This window comes from Ctenopharyngodon idella, chromosome 12 (genome assembly GCF_019924925.1).
Source record: "Ctenopharyngodon idella isolate HZGC_01 chromosome 12, HZGC01, whole genome shotgun sequence".
Classification (NCBI taxonomy): domain Eukaryota; kingdom Metazoa; phylum Chordata; class Actinopteri; order Cypriniformes; family Xenocyprididae; genus Ctenopharyngodon; species Ctenopharyngodon idella.
Genome location: NC_067231.1, coordinates 30,612,656 through 30,632,187, shown reverse-complemented (window position 1 = coordinate 30,632,187; position 19,532 = coordinate 30,612,656). Strand labels below are relative to the sequence as shown.

Sequence of the window (19,532 nt, the reverse complement as noted above, 5' to 3'; positions counted from 1 at the left end):
TGTGAGTGTATGCGTGTTTGAGAGTGTGTGTGAGTGTATGCGTGTTTGAGTGAGTATGTGTGTGACTGTGTATGCGTGTTTGATTGAGTGTAAGTGTATGCGTGTTTGAGTGAGTGTGTGTTTGAGTGAGTATGTGTGTGTATGCGTGTTTGAGTGAGTGTGTGTTTGAGCGAGTATGTGTGTGTATGCGTGTTTGAGAGTGTGTGTGAGTGTATGCGTGTTTGAGTATGTCTGTGACTGTATGCGTGTGTTTGATTGAGTGTGTAAGTGTATGCGTGTTTGAGAGAGTGTGTGAGTGTATGCGTGTTTGAGAGTGTGTGTGTGAGTGTATGCGTGTTTGAGAGTGTGTGAGTGTATGCGTGTTTGAGTGAGTATGTGTGTGTGTATGCGTGTTTGAGTGAGTATGTGTGTGTATGCGTGTTTGAGGGTGTGTGAGAGTATGCGTGTTTGAGCGAGTGTGTGTGAGTGTGTATGCGTGTTTGAGTGAGTGTGTTTGAGCGAGTATGTGTGTGTGTATGTGTGTTTGAGTGAGTGTGTTTGAGCGAGTATGTGACTGTGTATGCGTGTGTTTGATTGAGTGTGTGTAAGTGTATGCGTGTTTGAGCGAGTGTGTGTTTGAGCATGCGTGTTTGAGCGAGTATGTGTGTGTGTATGCGTGTTTGAGAGTGTGTGTGTGTATGCGTGTTTGAGAGTGTGTGTGTGTATGCGTGTTTGAGAGTGTGTGTGTGTGTGTATGCGTGTTTGAGAGTGTGTGTGTGAGTATGCGTGTTTGAGTGAGTGTGTGAGAGAGTATGCGTGTTTGAGTGAGTGTGTGAGAGAGTATGCGTGTTTGAGTGAGTGTGTGTGTGAGTGTGTATGCGTGTGTTTGAGTGAGTGTGTGTAAGTGACATTATTTTCATGATAATTAAGTACATTAATGTAATGCTTAAATCGAAATCATCCGTCATCATCGACACTTCAGTTCTGACTCTTTATGCTTTTTTATTAAAATCAGCATGAATAAAATGCCAAAAGCACATTAGCATTACAGTAATGAGATTTACTCACATGGTCATTTGCATAAATATCAGGAAAATAATGCCACACACTTGTTTATTTCAGGGTGAAATATGAGCCAGACATGAGATTCAGATTCACAATCAGTCACACACCACAGCGCTCTTACAAACGCATTAAAATGCTGTTTATTCATAGAGAAATAAGTACATTTACTTCTGTAGTTACTCAATGTAAAAAAGACAAAAATAGTTCTAATAGCTTTTTTCACCAGTGAGGAACTCAATTACCTGATATTACTACTGTTATACATCTGAAGCCCTTTAATGTGTGTGTGTGTGTGTGTGTGTGTGTGTGTGTGTGTGAGATCCGTATGAACGTCAGAGCGCGAGTGTTTCTCGTGTGAAACGCCTGCTAATCTAAACGTGTGTGTGTGTGTGCATGTTCTCATGTTGTCGGATCACGTTCGTGACATCCTTCACCCTGAGTCGATTACGTGTGCCCCGCGTGCACTTACTGAAGCGTTCATCCCATAATAATCCAACAGGAGCGTCCTGTCCACTAATGCTGGGATCATCTCAGTTTCTTTCGATCTGCTCAATGTCCAGTTCTCCGCCCAGCTGGAATACGTCCCGCCCCCTCCGGCTGCACAGCCCTGCCCACAGACACTCACGTTCCTTCGCTCCCGGCCAGCTGCCCTCGGATTGGTGGATGACGGCGTCCTCTTTGGTGCCGCGCTGAGGCCGGTCAGACGTGACGTCGCCTTCGTCGTGGAGCGTCAGGTTGCTGGATGGGAGCGTTTGGTCATCGCCGGTGAATCCTGGACAGCTGAGACTGTGAAAGTCCTGCAGCTTCTGTGGGAAAAACACACGTGACGTCAGCAGCAGAAAAAACACACGTGACATCAGGAGAAAAACACGTGACGTTGTGATGTCAGCAGCAGAAATACATGACGTCAGCAGCAGAAAAACACACAACATCAGCAGCAGAAAAAAACGTGACATCAGCAACAGAAAAAGTGGCGTCAACAGCAGAAAAACACCTGACGTCAGGAGCAAAACACACACGTGACATCAGCAGCAGAAAAACGTGACATTGTGACGTCAGCAGCAGAACAACACACTTGACGTCAGCAGAAAAACGTGACGTCAGCGGCAGAAAAACACGTGATGTTGTGATGTCAGCAGCAGAAAAACGTGACGTCAGCAGCAGAAAAAACACGTGATGTTGTGATGTCAGCAGCAGAAAAACGTGACGTCAGCAGCAGAAAAAACACGTGGCATCAGCAGCAGAAAAACACACGCCTGCAGCAGAAAAACGTGACATCAGCAGCAGAAAAACGTGACATCAGCAGCAGAAACACACAACGTCAGCAGCAAAAAAAAACACCCATGACGTCAGCAGCAGAAAAAACACGTGATGTGAGCAGCAGAAAAAAAAAAAAACACACGTGACGTCAGCAGAAAAACACGTGACGCTCTGATGTCAGCAGCAGAAATACATGACGTCAGCAGCAGAAAAACACACGACATCAGCAGCAGAAAAAAATGTGACGTCAGCAGCAGAAAAACACACACACGTGACGTCAGCAGCAAAACATGACGTCAGCAGCAGAAAAACACAGCTTTATTTCTAAAGCAGCTTCACAGTAATAAACAGGAAAATAACGGAATCAATGATGCAAACTTTAAATATGAGACCAATTCAATTTCAGCTATAAAGCAGCTCTAAAAAGACAATAGTGTCATTATTCAGATCAAGTTACATCAGCAGCAGCGGGTGACTGTTCCTCATTGCTAGAGTTCAACAGAGATGGTTTCTAATGGTGTCTAGAACAGTTATAACACAATATATACAATTTAAAGACCCACTGAAATGGGGCCAGCTGCATTAACTTAGCCTCCATGTTAAAACTGAACTCTATTCATATGGATTTATTTTATGATCTCTTTATGAAGAGTTTGGGGTGGACAAACTTTCAACGGAGGGACAGAAATCTCCCAGATTTCACTAAAAATATGTTTCAAAGATGCACAGAAGTCTTATGGGTTTGGAAAGACATGAGAGTGAATAACTGATGACAATTTTCATTTTTGGGTGAACTATCCCTTTAAGAACTAGTTTGACCAACTAAGGTAATAAGTCTAGTTTTGTGTGTTTTAGTTCGCGTCTGTAGTTTTGAGCTCATCTAGATGTTGCTGAACTGCCATTTTACCCTTATATACACATTTAAAATGCAGAAATGAAAATGTTAAGTAATAAGTCCGTTTGCAACTGTGACGCAACTTTTAAGAACTGGATATTAAAGTCCTCTTCTGTTAACCGGCCAATCGGACGCAGTAATGATCTGATGGCAGAAATCAGTCGTCTAGTATTTCACTACTGACAACTAACTGACCAGCTCTTATGCGTTACATCAGCGGTCAGGAATCATTACTATGGCAACTGAGTATTTGTTTTGTAAACAGAGACGTTTTTCCACTGACACAATGATCAACATTGTGTGTGTGCGTGCGTGGCTACAGCAAACAATAAACACACACACACACACACACACACACACACACACAGAGGGTTGTGCTCCTGTAATGGTTGTTTCAGTTCCTGGAGTCAGTGTGTTAACCAGATGAGGGTGATCAGCGATGACAGACGACTAGCAGAGATCATCACAGGAACATCTGCTACTGGTTGACTGAAGCATTAATTCAGGAACACACACACACATACACACACCTGTGTCATCTTGAGCAGGTCCAATGAAGGCCTCTGTTTGTGAGAGTCCGACGGTCTCCTCCGCTTCACGCCGATCTTCTTGTCATTGTGGACGCAGGGTTGCGAACGGCTGCGGGCCAGTCCGCCCTGACTGCCGCGGCGCTCCAGCTCAGGTGTTGATTCGGGCGAGCTGGGCTCGGTCGGGCAGATCTGTTCATGCGAGAGGTAGAGAGGCTGCGGTGTCTGCGGGGACACGGAGAAAGAGAAGCCGTGGCCGAAGGGTTCGGTGCGTGTCGGCAGACTGAAGCTGGAGCTGCGCTGCATGGCGGGAAACCCGGACGGAGCGAAGGCTCCGCGTTGAACACTTCCCCCGCTGTGGCAGCGGCGCTTCTCCACAGCCATCCACACGCGCGAGCCCTGCGGCCGCCACGTTGAGCGACAGCCCAGCTCGTCGGAGCAGGAGAGCGAGCGGCACTGGCGTTTGCTGGGCGGGGCGGCGCTGCCAGGAGAGGGCGCTTCGCTCAGACTCAGATCGCGCAGCAAACCACTGATGCTTCCCGTGGCGCCCGTCTCGCGCACGCTGTCCCACAGGCTCTCCAGGCTGGAGCCCACGGGCCGCTGCTGGACGCCACACACCCCGCCGACCTCCGGCCACCGTCCTGACTCTACAAAACAAAACACAGCGAGAGAATCAGAGACGATCACAGTTGATCGAAATAAAACCTAAATCATGATATGGCTTAGTGCAATTATTAGATCGATTTTTGTGTGTAATTTACGCTGTGGAAGAAAATATTCAAGTATCGTCAACTTATGTTTACCACAGACATTATTTTACTCATAAATTAAAATACCTCATTATAAAAACCTACAGGAAAGTCTTTTGACGTCACGACTGTATCACTCTATGAGAAGCGCTTAACAACAAAAGAGAACCCCTGCGGTTTTCTGTCAAAATAAAAGATTTGAAAATGACGAAATTAAGCCATTAATATTAGTATTGTAATTTCACTGTTGTATTGTAAAATTCAAGTAGAATTATGTCATTTTTTCACATTTTTTATTTTAAAATTATTAAAATTTATTTTGCTTTATTTAGTCATTTTTATATTCCGTAATTCTTGATTTTTTGTAATTTTTATATTTATTTAGTAATAATAAACAATATTTTTATAGCCATTCTCATGTATAACCACATTTTTATAGCCCTACAATCAGCACAGTAAACCTATATTTTTTTTTATTTTTTTTTTTTATTTTATGTGCAGCCCTACTCACAACGGATGACTTTGTGCATTGCACATAAAATAAACAAGTAGACAAATCACAAAGAAACATGACTAAGAACATTTTAGTTCGTATGAAGGAGGCTCATGCGTTTACGAGCGTCACACATCACAACGTTTCACAACTTCCCATGAATAAGTGTCAAAACCACAGCATTTACAGGATCATTCAGATCTGATCCAGTAAATGCATCAACCCCCAGTCTGACATGTTTCTTTAACATGACAGAGAAAAACAAAAGAGAAGCAGAGGGGCCGAGTTCACAGGAAGAGCCTGTAGAGGTTCACAAACAACACAGCTGTGCCTAAGAAATAAAAGAGGCCAGAAATAGAGCCGTCTGATTGGTGGCAGGCTGCCAAACATCTGTGTGTCGAGAGCATGAAAAACACTAGCGCACTGCATGAGACCGCTGACCAACTACTGTCGAACTACATCGCCAGAGCTGTGATAACTCAGAATGATGTGAAACTGAGACATGAGAAACACTCTCACACTCTACAGTCTATACTTGGGGCCCTATGATTTCCAGTCAGGAAAATGTAATTTACTGTAAAACGTATACTGTATATTGTCACTTCACCTCATCTATATGATCTGCAGATAATTCCAATGCACCGTGTCTCTCAGTTTTATCCCAGCAGATCAGGACAGCAGCAGCACGTCTGGGTGCAGAAAGGCATTTTTCCCAAGTCAAAACCAAAAAAGCTTTGGCTGTGGGCACGCAGCAAACAAAAGGAGCCTACCCGGCACACACCGTTGTGGGCAAGGCGTTATGTGCCATCGCAGGCGATCGGGTGCCAACCGAACGGAGGCACAACACCCTATTGATCTGCTTTTGGGCTGTGTTTATTCCGCTCAAAGACTAGCCCCATTATTTCACTACCTCTGTTTTCTGTGAGGAGTTATTCTGGAGACAATGCTAGCACACAAACATCCAACCGTTCACACATGACACCGGTTGGCACATGCACCTGTGGCATCTAAAACTAGGCCTCGTGGGTATCAAGCTTGAGGCTAAAATTTTTAAAAAATAAGCAGATGTTGAGGGCGACACACTTTCTGTTTCACTCTTTCATGCAGGTGAAGATACGCTGGTCCAAATGCAGAACAGAAAGTTGTTCGGCGAGAAACAAATGCACTTACCCATGATTCCGCAGGAGAAGAGGGCCTGGCTCATGGTTGGTGGCTCATGCTGTAGAAACACACAGATAGATCAGAGGAGCATCTTGATCGAAACATCATGTAAACCGCACAGTAAAGCTGCACGAGCGAAGCGTGAGGATTCTCAGATAACCAGTATCAGTCTGATCGGCTCAAACCCGTGAAACTGAACTCTAGTAAGGTTTCATGATGACAGTGTCTCGTGCCACCTTATTTTGGCACTGTGCAAGTCACTGTTTTCTGTTGATTTATTAGCCACTATAGGTAAATAACTAGAAGAGTAGTAAACTCTAGAGTAGAAACTATTTGCACTACAAACCAGTGCGTTTATGAACACGATAATAAATGAAAATATAGCTGCAAGCAGCATTTATCGGGGTTCAAGCGCTTTAAGGCCTTTCAGCACATGTGTAAAAAGGTATTATGTTTTAATTAGCAAACCTGTAACCATCTCGATCATAGATGGAAAGACCATTTACAGCCAATTTACTATAGGAAATATATGTTTTTTTAAGCTTTTTAACAGTTATCAAGGTTAAGCCAAAAACCTAGGACTAGTTCGCCAAAGTTGGTTTTTGAAATAATCTCCGATATTTAACGAACGATTTGATGGACAGCGGCGGTCCTAGAGCCAGAGTTGCTCAGAATGAGGAGTTCTACCATGTGATACGAATGTCGGAAAATCGCACGATACACAATCCTTTACACAAACGTGAAAAATGCGAAGGCGCCTCCCGGTGGCCGATTTCTTTTGAATTTCTCACAGGCTCAGTGAGTTTCATTCCAATCGGCCTCCGTTAACCTTGTCTGATAGCTGCTCAAACTTCTTTGGCCGATGGCGGACATGTTTTTTTTTTAGATATGCAAATGTCCTCATAGACAATCATGGCAACTCAGACAAAGACACTGCATGCCAATTTTCAAGTCAATCAAACTGACGGGGAAGTAGTTATAGCCATTTTCATGTTTTGTTTCCTGTTATAGCGCCACTAAGCGGCCAGTTGCCGCATCCTTTTTTATGCAACCACCAAATGAGTTTTTACATAGGTGTGCCAAATTTGGTGAAAATATCTCATTCCGTTCATGAGTTATAGCCATTTTAGTAATAGCAGCTCCGCCCACTTCGAACGTTTTGGCGGCACTTAGAGACCGTGAATCGAAATTTCACTTTTTTTGATAATTATTGATAATCAGACTCCAGAGAATCTTGCTGCACTGGTTCGGTTCCGATAGAGTCAAAAACCTAGCAAAAGTAGGTTTTTCAAAAAATCCAAAACACCCTAAAATTTCGACAAACTACAATCGAATCCGAGGCATTATAAGCGATTCACCGCTGTAGCGCCCCCGTCAGGCCGATCCTTGGTGACGTTGTGAGTACTACCATCCCTCAAAGTTTCAAGTCTCGACAACTTATGGTTTTTGTCTGCCCAATCACTTTTAGGGGAGAACACTGATCCTTGAATAGAGTTTCAGCGCTACGTGCTTGAACCCTTAAATAATATGCTAATTTGCAATATCAAGCAGCATAAAGCACTGTTTTGTACAGCTAAAATAACTGGAAATGAATGACATCAGAAGCCACGCACATCTCAAGGTGTTTACCAGGTTTTCTGGAAAGTTAACGGTTTCAAACTCCCGAAAACAAACTTCGTTGTGGCCTGATTTTGTTCTAAATTACGTCACACCAATTTGTTGTTTGATTTTGCTTTAAGTATGTCGGGGCTTTAATGTTTAAAATAAGGTGGATACAGAAAATAAAGTGAGTTTTGGGTTACTACACCTAAAAATAGTGAGCTATTTACAATTATTACACTTGATTGCCATGATTCTAGTTAAATGAATCTAGCCAAAGCTTACAGCGCCGCTAAAATCAACTTCGACCGCAACAGTGATCATTACTGAGGGTAAATTATGCATCCATCCATCTCGGCCTTTAAACTGAGTGAAGTGCCGTTTCTTACCAGCTGCAGAGACTCTTTGGATGTTACATCATCGACGGCCTTCTTTTCCAGTGTTTTAGTGTGAATAATTACCATGGCAACACACATCTTTGCCACAGTCCATTCCAGTGCAAGAGAGTTCTAGTGAAGCTCATTCTTCAAGTGCAGCGCTGACCCGAACGCTCTTCAGATGACCTCTTCACCCTGGACAGAGAAGAAGAGGGAAGCACATGTTCGAATGTGTTTGAATTCACGTGAATCACATCATTCACCCGACTTCAACCGTTACTTGTGAAATCATCTTCAGGGAACAATAAACTGCTGATGGATTACAAAGTTTCCAACTTTTATGTTTATCTTTGAGCAAGAAAGTCCAACTCAAGTTAACGTAACCGTGAGCAGCAGTCGAAGTTATGAAAAATAGCAGCCTACAATAAAGGTGTCTTTCCTATTCCTTAGTTTTATGACACTTTGATTGTTTCAATCACCAAAAAGCATGTCTAATCAACAGAATATATAAATCATAAAGCATTAACAAGTTAACAATAAATACAGCTCTATTAAAGCTGCCCGTTTTATTTACCCGAGATTGTGCAAAACACAAGCTAAACCCGGCCTGCGGGAGCGAGTCCTCTAAATCGCTCCGTATTGTAGACTCGCGTCCAGAGGCAAGGTCATGTGATCTCTTCCTCCAGGACAAGCTGAAAATAAGTGTGGCCCCACGGTTATCAAAACACACAGCTGCCTCGTTCCTCGAGTAACTCTAAGAGCAGCTGATTGGAGCCAGATGTGAGTTTAGAGCTTTGCAGCAATTCATCTTTAGCTAATGCTCAGATAACTGGACGTGTACATTTTCTGTGCGTTTGAGTGCGGGTCGTGTTCACCCTCAAGCGTAATTTTTATATGCATAAATGCAGCATCTCTTCATGTGAAATGAAGGCCACATCACGACCGAAGGTGAACTCAATGCATCCCTGGAAAAAGTTTGCTGGTTTGCTGAAAAAGTAGGAAAAACTAAGACTATATAACCAGTCTTTGACATATGTCCAGCCTTCTCACTGCTGAAATTATCATTGGTTTTTATTACAGAGGCAATAAAAAAAAGTTCAAAATAGATCAGATGATGTAAAAGGAAATGTGTTTGTATGAACATAATTGGCCAGCTATGTCATTAACTCTTTCTCCACCATCATCCTGTTGCAATCTAAAAGTTGTAACTTCTTCCTGAGTCTCTCCATCAGTGTCGACTCCGGTTTGAACAATGTAAGGCTGAACACCGTCGTCATTTTGGCTGCGTGAGATTCTCCAGCTTTGTTGTTGTTGAGCGACCGAAGCGCGAGCTGTTAAAGCTCCGCCCTCTTCTGGAAAGCGGAGCTTATTTGCCTTTAAAGGGACACACACAAATGATAAATGATCTGTGGGGTATTTTGAGCTGAAACTTCACAGACACATTCTGGGGACACCAGAGACTTATATTACATATTGTGAAAGATGTTTACATCACTACATTACATCACTGCCAGATGTCTGTAACTGCGCGTACTTGTAAATTATTTTATCCACAAGGTGGCAACCGTGCCCTTGGGGCGTCGATTCACAAGGTAGTCAAAGAAAAACTGCATAAACAGAACAGACCGGAATGCATGCAAGCTACAACAACAACGGAGGCCTATATAGACGAGAGATCGTGCGAAGAGGTTAGAAAGTACCATCATTTGTTGTAACTCGTGGGGAGAGACTGCGCATGCGAACGCCTGTGTACGCGTACGGGTCAAATGAAGTATACTTTGCAAGACTGTGCACGTACAGTAGTGTATGTGTAAAAACGAAGTATACCAAGGGATTAATGCATCTTCTGAAAGAGTACAGAATATCAGAATTCAGAAACAAGCGAGGAAGAAGCAGAAACAAGCAATAGAAGCATTGCTGACGCACGTGTAAAATAACGCGATCATCAAACATTCAACAGCATTTAAATAAAAACTGCAGAACGTGAGCAAATGAAACATCAACCCATGAAGAGGAAACGACTGTATGTTTTATCTACTCCATCTGTGTTTTGATCATCGTTCTGAATGTGAAGTCTTTGACAAAAACACGAATGTTGTTTTTTTATGAAATTTAACCATATTGAAGTGTTGATAAAAATAAAGCATGAAGCTAGAATAAAATGTTTTTTGTTGTTGTTTAAAAGCAGAGGCTCCGTTCTTTCTTTTCATATATTGCATGTTCCGAAATATGCAAGAAAATATTCTTGGGGCCATGAAAGTTTTGTGAAAATGATCTGAAAATGATGAACTGCTGGTGGTGAAAGAGTTAAATCTGTGAGATCCTAAAGTGTACAGATTAATTTTGTGATGCATGATCTGCATGATGTGGAATTAATGTGATTTACACCATTTCTGATCTGATTTAAATCATTATACACAAAATCCAGAAAAATTTAAAAGTCAACATAGAATTTGGGTGGAAACTAAAATGGAATTTAATACAGATTTTAAGGGACGTATTTATTGTTAACTTATTAATGCTTTACGATTTATATATTCTTTTGATCAGACATGCTTTTTCATGACTCAAACCAATAAATAGAATCCAGAAAAATTCAAACATAAAAATTGTGTTATAGACTACACATTAAATCCTTATTTATAGTTGTGCTGGGCGTCTGACAGACCAGAGGAAGTGGGTAAACAGGACACATGTTGCGTGACACGTCTAATGGAAGCGTGTGGCGTCACACATGAGCTGCGTGTGGTGTTGAGGGTGTCTGATATCTCCGCACTCACGGGACACCCTGGCAGTGATAAGGCTCTATCTGAAGGGCGAGACTGACTTCAGCGCCGCGGATACGTGACTCAACGTTAAGAGCCATTTCAGGCCAATCAGCAGAGTGGCACATTTCCTTTGGGTACAAACAAAGAGATTACAGGAACTTCTGTCATCATTTACTCACTCTCATGTCGCTCAAACCATATGAGGAACAGACTGGAGTTATTATTCTTCAGTGCAAAAAAGAGCAATGTATGAAAGCCAAACAGAATTTTTATTTTTATATGACGGCCTGTAATGAAGGACAAACAGAACAGCGCAGCTAATTAAAGTGCAAGAGAAACTCATGCGCCGAACACCTGAAGAATTCACGTGAGAAAAACTTGTCAGATTCCTCACTGACAGTATGTGAGCCGCAGGCATGACATGATCATTTTCTGGCATGTTAATGACTTTCCCCTCATGCAAATTACAGTGCTGGATAAAAACACGACGAGACAATCACAAAATAAAGGTCTTTTCACAGTGAACTTGCGGTGTGGGAAAGACCCAGAGATCCAGAAAGGAAAGTTTATCACTATAAAAACACTACGAGCATTTCAGGCAGATGTTGGAGGAGGAACTCGGTCCTTTCAGTGTGTTTTGCGTGAACTTTCTGCTGTTAAACACACCCAAGAGGTCTAACGTTACAGCCTCGCTGACGTTCCCAGAGCCCACATGGCCGCCAACTCATTCTGAACATAAATCTTCTCAAAACCAAAAGCGTGAATAGAAAACCCCTCCAGAAAAGGGCAAAACCGCAGCTCTCCATTCAGCACCTGCCCGGCGAGGGTTTGAGGGCTTTTGGAAGTCGCAGCGAATCAATTAGTCATATGAGCTCGCTGCAAGCTGACGCCGCCTCACGGTTCGGGCCAAACCAAACTAAACTAGCGAGAGAGGCGCGGCCACGGGCCGTTTACAAGGTCGGCCAGCTCTGTGGCAACAGAAACATCACAGATCCAATTGTGAAACACATGTAGAAATGAAGCTCAGAGGGAGCCAAGGGTTTACAGGCCGTCAAATGCCACAAGGTATCGTACGCAAACGAGCTGCCAAACCGATCTTGTTAGCTTGCACAATAGTAGCGTAAAGGACCAAGAGACGAGCAACGGGAAAGAACGCTTTCACGAGACGCAGCTGCCTGACCGCTTAACATAAACACAAAGACGCGTCTTGAATGAGAGACACGCACAAGCGTCTCTTTTCATTAGGGTAAACCTCACTTCATACCCGCGTCTGCTCGCAAACGTGAAGCTTCAATAAACAGGCCTATAGTGGAGTTTATTTTAATGCAAGTTCATCTGGAAACGGGCTGTTTAACAGAGCGCTGGTTAAATTGTTACCAGGCAGTAACCCACACTTGCACAGCGACACACAAAGACAGCATTCATGTGCTCCGCTCTCTCGACAGACGCTCACTGATCACGAACACACGCTTGCCTCAACACTAGTGCTAAGAAATGTGAGTTTTCAACATACAACATTATCAAATTATGTGTACAACACTGCTTTTAAATGGTTGGTTCACCCAAAAATGGCTGTGCCATTCTTTAGTCACCCTCACGTGCTTTCAAAAACAAAAGGAGATGTTTAGCAGAAAGTTTATGATGCTCTTTTCCGTTGAATCCACAAAGTATCAAAACAGAAGTCCGTATGACTTCCATATGTCACATGATGATCTTTTTTGAAGAACAGACTGAATTTTAGGTTGTTTTTCACAGCTATGTCATGCATATTTCAACAAATGAATCTGCTGCATGATGCAGGGCCGTTATCACCATAGGCAATGAGGGGGACAAGTCCCCCCCAATAATTAGAAATGGCCAAATTGTCCCCTCCAATATTTGATATTATTGATGTTGTATTCCATTATTCACCACTTTGCTTGTTTAAAAGTTACATTTTTAGGCTGGTCTGCCTCAGCGGTCTAACAGCGCTCATCGCTGTCAGAATGAGTGAGCTGGCCAATCGGATCAAAGAAGGCGGGGCTTACTGTTCACAGAAGACAAGTGCGAATTCCAATGCGATGCTTTCGTTTTAGCAGTGAAAGAGTACGTGGCGAGTATGCTAATATTTGACGACCGATTGAAATATGATTCAGCGACCGACAGTAATATCCAGTGATGCAAACTAATCAACGTTTTTATGAATTTTTGCCGTTTTGAAATGAAAACATGCTATTATTTGATTAATATGAAATGATCAATGTAATTCATAACTGAATGTGACGAGACAAGAAACGTTTTGCATTTTTGACATAGCCTATTAGACATACAAATAAGAGTATATAATTGCGCAATATAAAGTCAGTATTGCGCGATATAAAGTCAAAGAATTGCGTGATATAAAGACAGAATTGTGAGATATAAAGTCAGAAATGCGAAATATAAAGTCAGAATTGCGTGATTAGTCAGAATTGCGCAATATATAGTCAGAATTGCACAATATATAGTCAAAATTGTGCGATATAAAGTCAGAATCAGAAATGCGAGATATAAAGTCAGAATTGCGTGATTAGTCAGAATTGTGCAATATATAGTCAGAATTGCACGATATATAGTCAAAATTGTGCGATATAAAGTCAGAATCAGAATTGTGTGATATAAAGTCAGAAATGCGAGATATAAAGTCAGAGTTGCGTGATTAGTCAGAATTGTGCGATATAAAGTCAGAATTGCGAGATTAGTCAGAATTGCGCAATACATAGTCAGAATTGCGTGATATAAAGTCAGAATTGCGTGATATAAAGTCAGAATTGCGTGACAGAATTGAGTGACAAAGTCAGAATTGCGCAATATAAAGTCAGAATTGCGTGATAAAGTCAGAACTGAGTGATATAAAGTCAGAATTGCGTGATATAAAGTCGCAATTCTGACTTTTTTTCTCAGAATTGTGAGTTATCACGCAATTCTGACTTTATAACTCCCAATTCTGACTTTATAGTTTAACTCGCAATTCTGAGAAAAAAAGTCAGAATTGTGAGATAAAAAGTCGCAATTACCTTTTTTATTTTTTATTTCATGGCAGAAACAAGCTTCCATAGTGTTTAAGCTGCAGTGTAGAAAAAAGCTCAATCATCACTGTGGTCAGTGCAGTTGTAAGTAAGCGTGTGCCTGTTCACAGATTTCTTGGCCAATCTCTGGTGATTCATGATCTTATAAAGCACTTCCCTCTCAGGGTCTGATGTCAACAGGCAGCAAAAATATGGAACTGGCAATAACTGAAAATAAGCGACCTCATAAAGACTATCTTGTGATTCATTATGGGAACTTCCACTGTGGCGTGTGTTTGCGGCCGCATGTATTACGTGACCTAGTTATCAAAACACAAGTGCAGTACAACAAAGGTGCAATCGCACAAGGCCTCTGAACGAGTCCTGAAGTCCAAAGGCCTTTCAGCTGATCAAACTCAAGACAACGATCACCGTCACGTCACTCACTGCGTGCCTATCTGAAAGAGATGGTGGAAAACTAGCACAGATACAAAAGAAAAGATAAAACACACCAACATGAGTGAGGGGATTTAAACACAAGTGTCTATATGTGCACACAAAAGGTCCAAATCAGCCTCTTTTATGTCAAAGGAATAGTAAAACCTGTTCTGCATTCTATTTCTGATGATGTCGAACAATGACAAAATGACGTCTATAAACCAGATACACCCAACTATTCACTACAAACATTAACCTAAACATTTCGCTCTGTTACTGAGACACTGTAAACACACAACTAATCAACACTTTTCAATAAGGTGAAAGAGATAAACCCTTAGCCGGCTGGTTTGGTCGGAACAGAGTCACAGTTCATTTACCGTGAAACACACACTGCGGGCGCTGCACACGGGACGCTTGCCAGTTCAGCGGAAAATGACGGCTGGAGGTGAGAAACAAACACACATTCATACCAGCGACTGGAGGAAAAACTGGCTTCCCCAGGAACAGATTGTGTTGCGTGTCACAACACTTCGCTGCAAAACATCAGACGAGCTGAAAACCAGAAGATTCTTCAGTTACCTGGGCAGTAACTCAAACCCTCCTCATATGAGTCCATGTGAAACTCACACGGGTCAAACCCAGTGAGAAGTGAAAATCCCTAATTTGCATTTGGCCTGATCAGAATTAACAAGCTGGTTTTGTACTGATAACTAGATAAACACAATCTGCACTCACAACAGGCAAGAAACCCTAGAGCTGCTCTCATTTTGATTAGACTCTGGTGCTGTTGTAGTTTATATTTCATCGCTCAATACTCAGGTTACCTCTAATAATACTGAATAGAATACCACAACATCAAATACACTTAATTCTTCAGTGATATAGAATACTCTGTAATACTGAATACCCTCAAAATACTGAATACTCTTAAAATACTACATTCTATAAAATATCGAATACCCTTAAAATACTGAATACTCTTAAAATACTGCATTCTATAAAATACTGGATACTCTTAAAATACCCTCAAAATACTGAATACTCTTAAAATACTGCATTCTATAAAATACTGAATACTCTTAAAATACTGAATACCCTGAAAATACTGCATTCTATAAAACACTGAATACTCTTAAAATACCCTCAAACTACTGAATACTCTTAAAATACCCTTAAAGTTCTGAATACTCTTAAAATACCCTCAAAATACTGAATACCCTGAAAATACTGCATTCTATAAAACACTGAATACTCTTAAAATACCCTCAAACTACTAAATACTCTTAAAATACCCTCAAAATACTGAATACCCTGAAAAAACTGCATTCTATAAAACACTGAATACTCTTAAAATACCCTGATAATACTGAATACCCTGAAAATACTGCATTCTATAAAATACTGAATACTCTTAAAATACCCTCAAACTACTGAATACTCTTAAAATACCCTCAAAATACTGAATACTCTTAAAATACTGCATTCTATAAAATACTGAATACTCTTAAAATACTGAATACCCTGAAAATACTGCATTCTATAAAATACTGAATACTCTTAAAATACCCTCAAAATACTGAATACCCTGAAAATACTGCATTCTATAAAACACTGAATACTCTTAAAATACCCTCAAACTACTAAATACTCTTAAAATACCCTCAAAATACTGAATACCCTGAAAATACTGCATTCTATAAAACACTGAATACTCTTAAAATACCCTCAAACTACTGAATACTCTTAAAACACCCTTAAAGTTCTGAATACTCTTAAAATACCCTGAAAATACTGAATACCCTGAAAATACTGCATTCTATAAAATACTGAATACTCTTAAAATACCCTCAAACTACTGAATACTCTTAAAATACCCTCAAACTACTGAATACTCTTAAAATACCCTCAAACTACTGAATACTGTTAAAATACTGCATTCTATAAAACACTGAATACTCTTAAAATACCCTCAAACTACTGAATACTCTTAAAACACCCTTAAAGTTCTGAATACTCTTAAAATACCCTCAAAATACTGAATACCCTGAAAATACTGCATTCTATAAAACACTGAATACTCTTAAAATACCCTGAAAATACTGAATACCCTGAAAATACTGCATTCTATAAAATACTGAATACTCTTAAAGTACCCTCAAACTACTGAATACTCTTAAAATACCCTCAAAATACTGAATACCCTGAAAATACTGCATTCTATAAAACACTGAATACTCTTAAAATACCCTCAAACTACTGAATACTCTTAAAATACCCTTAAAGTTCTGAATACTCTTAAAATACCCTCAAAATACTGAATACCCTGAAAATACTGCATTCTATAAAACACTGAATACTCTTAAAATACCCTCAAACTACTAAATACTCTTAAAATACCCTCAAAATACTGAATACCCTGAAAATACTGCATTCTATAAAACACTGAATACTCTTAAAATACCCTCAAACTACTGAATACTCTTAAAACACCCTTAAAGTTCTGAATACTCTTAAAATACCCTCAAAATACTGAATACCCTGAAAAAACTGCATTCTATAAAACACTGAATACTCTTAAAATACCCTGATAATACTGAATACCCTGAAAATACTGCATTCTATAAAATACTGAATACTCTTAAAATACCCTCAAACTACTGAATACTCTTAAAATACCCTCAAAATACTGAATACTCTTAAAATACTGCATTCTATAAAATACTGAATACTCTTAAAATACTGAATACCCTGAAAATACTGCATTCTATAAAATACTGAATACTCTTAAAATACCCTCAAAATACTGAATACCCTGAAAATACTGCATTCTATAAAACACTGAATACTCTTAAAATACCCTCAAACTACTAAATACTCTTAAAATACCCTCAAAATACTGAATACCCTGAAAATACTGCATTCTATAAAACACTGAATACTCTTAAAATACCCTCAAACTACTGAATACTCTTAAAACACCCTTAAAGTTCTGAATACTCTTAAAATACCCTGAAAATACTGAATACCCTGAAAATACTGCATTCTATAAAATACTGAATACTCTTAAAATACCCTCAAACTACTGAATACTCTTAAAATACCCTCAAACTACTGAATACTCTTAAAATACCCTCAAACTACTGAATACTCTTAAAATACCCTCAAACTACTGAATACTGTTAAAATACTGCATTCTATAAAACACTGAATACTCTTAAAATACCCTCAAACTACTGAATACTCTTAAAACACCCTTAAAGTTCTGAATACTCTTAAAATACCCTCAAAATACTGAATACCCTGAAAATACTGCATTCTATAAAACACTGAATACTCTTAAAATACCCTGAAAATACTGAATACCCTGAAAATACTGCATTCTATAAAATACTGAATACTCTTAAAATACCCTCAAACTACTGAATACTCTTAAAATACCCTCAAACTACTGAATACTCTTAAAACACCCTTAAAGTTCTGAATACTCTTAAAATACCCTCAAAATACTGAATACCCTGAAAATACTGCATTCTATAAAACACTGAATACTCTTAAAATACCCTGAAAATACTGAATACCCTGAAAATACTGCATTCTATAAAATACTGAATACTCTTAAAATACCCTCAAACTACTGAATACTCTTAAAATACCCTCAAACTACTGAATACTGTTAAAATACTGCATTCTATAAAATACTGAATACTCTTAAAATACTGAATACCCTTCTAAATACTGCATTTTATAATATACTGCAATATCAAAATACTTAAATTATATAGAGTACTCTAAAATACTGAAAACTCTATTAAAAAAAAAAAAAAAAAAAAAAACTGAATGCCCTTTACAATATTGAATGCCGTGAAAATACTGCACTCTATAAAATACTGAATAATACAGTTTTTCAGCACGTTTCTGAAGTTTATTGGAGTTCTCAGTTCGAGCTGAACATGGTTTATGCTTAAACTCTGCTCGTCAGCTCGAGTTTTGAAAAGTTTCTTTTTTTAATCATTATCGATGAAAGAATATGACTGACTTTAATTCGGTGTTTCCCTGCGCTCGGGGAACAAAGCTACTGACGTCCGCGAGCGTCGCGGGAAACTTACTCACTCACGGGCGCGAACCCACGTAAACATCGTGAAATATACTGCAATTTAGTACATTATTTCACTTTATATACTCACGGGACAGCGAGCGGCGCGTCTCCTCGCGCGGGCCGGATCGGTAAATACGGCCGTTCAGATCATCTTCATCCCCGCGCGCGTCCGCCGCTCATCCCGCCGCCGCTGCTGTTGCACGAGCCCGATCACACGCACAGACAACAGCGGGGGAACACGGAACCGAAGCACAGCACGAAACACAAACAAACACACTTCTAAACACCTTCAACTGACGGTGAACAGGATTAATGGACACAGAAACATCACTTATGATATCTGACGAAGTCAGACGCTGTTATGATAAATATTACATATTTAAATAAAGAGGCTGCACCCCCGGGTCTGAATGGACTCGCCCAACCCGTCACACAAAATAACTACTACGCATTACAACTAAATCCACTACACGGAAAGTTTACCTCACCCTGTATAATTAAACTCATTTATGAATGAGTTCACACTAAATAAATAAGTATTTTGACATCTTTCTAATGATAAAAGGATGGCACTTTGATAAATTGGTAGTTACTGGTACTTATTGGTTGTAACTGGTGAAACTCTTTTTAATAACATTTTGTCATTTTCAATGGTCCTGCAGTGAATTCTGACACTCATTGGTTATTATGGGATTGTTGCATGAGTCGTGACTGTTGTCTTAATGGTTTTCCTGATTGATAAAGTTTCCACTATCATTGTTAATATGATTAAGATTTTGGTCTGTATGACAGAAACATCCTAGCTCAGAACTCTATCATGGTAACTTCACTTTTTTTAATTCTTAAATCAAGAATTAGGATGTATTACAGCCCATGAAGATTAAACCACATAATAAAACTCATTGTATGAACAGGGAAATACTGTAACTGTGCCTCACTGTGCTCATTATGAAAGTTTAACTATTGTTTGCTGCGTCTAAGACTGATAATGAAGCTGGTTAAGTTGAGTTTTTGGAAAATTCCACACCCTGTGTGGTTAACTGGCTTTCAGTTTGTTGTGGAGAAAGGCTCCCACATGCCTGAAGGGCCGGAAACC

General features: G+C 40.1%; 1 protein-coding gene across 1 annotated transcript; it reads right to left on the bottom strand.

Annotated features, from left to right (window-relative positions):
• Positions 1–1,157: 1,157 nt before the first annotated feature.
• Positions 1,158–18,792, bottom strand: LOC127524282 (protein FAM53B-like). Its single transcript, XM_051915752.1, has 5 exons — positions 18,525–18,792; positions 8,118–8,300; positions 6,139–6,187; positions 3,730–4,373; positions 1,158–1,850 (listed from the first exon to the last, which is right to left on the bottom strand). Exons 2-5 carry the CDS (start codon positions 8,202–8,204, stop codon positions 1,575–1,577), a joined length of 1,056 nt encoding a protein of 351 aa, XP_051771712.1. The 5' UTR covers positions 8,205–8,300; positions 18,525–18,792; the 3' UTR covers positions 1,158–1,574.
• Positions 18,793–19,532: the final 740 nt, after the last annotated feature.

Bases quoted from the DNA above. Each gene is read 5' to 3' on its own strand.
- LOC127524282 (XM_051915752.1), bottom strand. From the start codon at position 8,204: ATGTGTGTTGCCATGGTAATTATTCACACTAAAACACTGGAAAAGAAG. The intron at 4,374-6,138 runs GTAAGTGCATTT...TTTGTTTTGTAG, and splicing joins CTTCTCCTGCGGAATCATGG to AGTCAGGACGGTGGCCGGAG. The intron at 1,851-3,729 runs GTGTGTGTATGT...TTTTTCCCACAG, and splicing joins ACCTGCTCAAGATGACACAG to AAGCTGCAGGACTTTCACAG.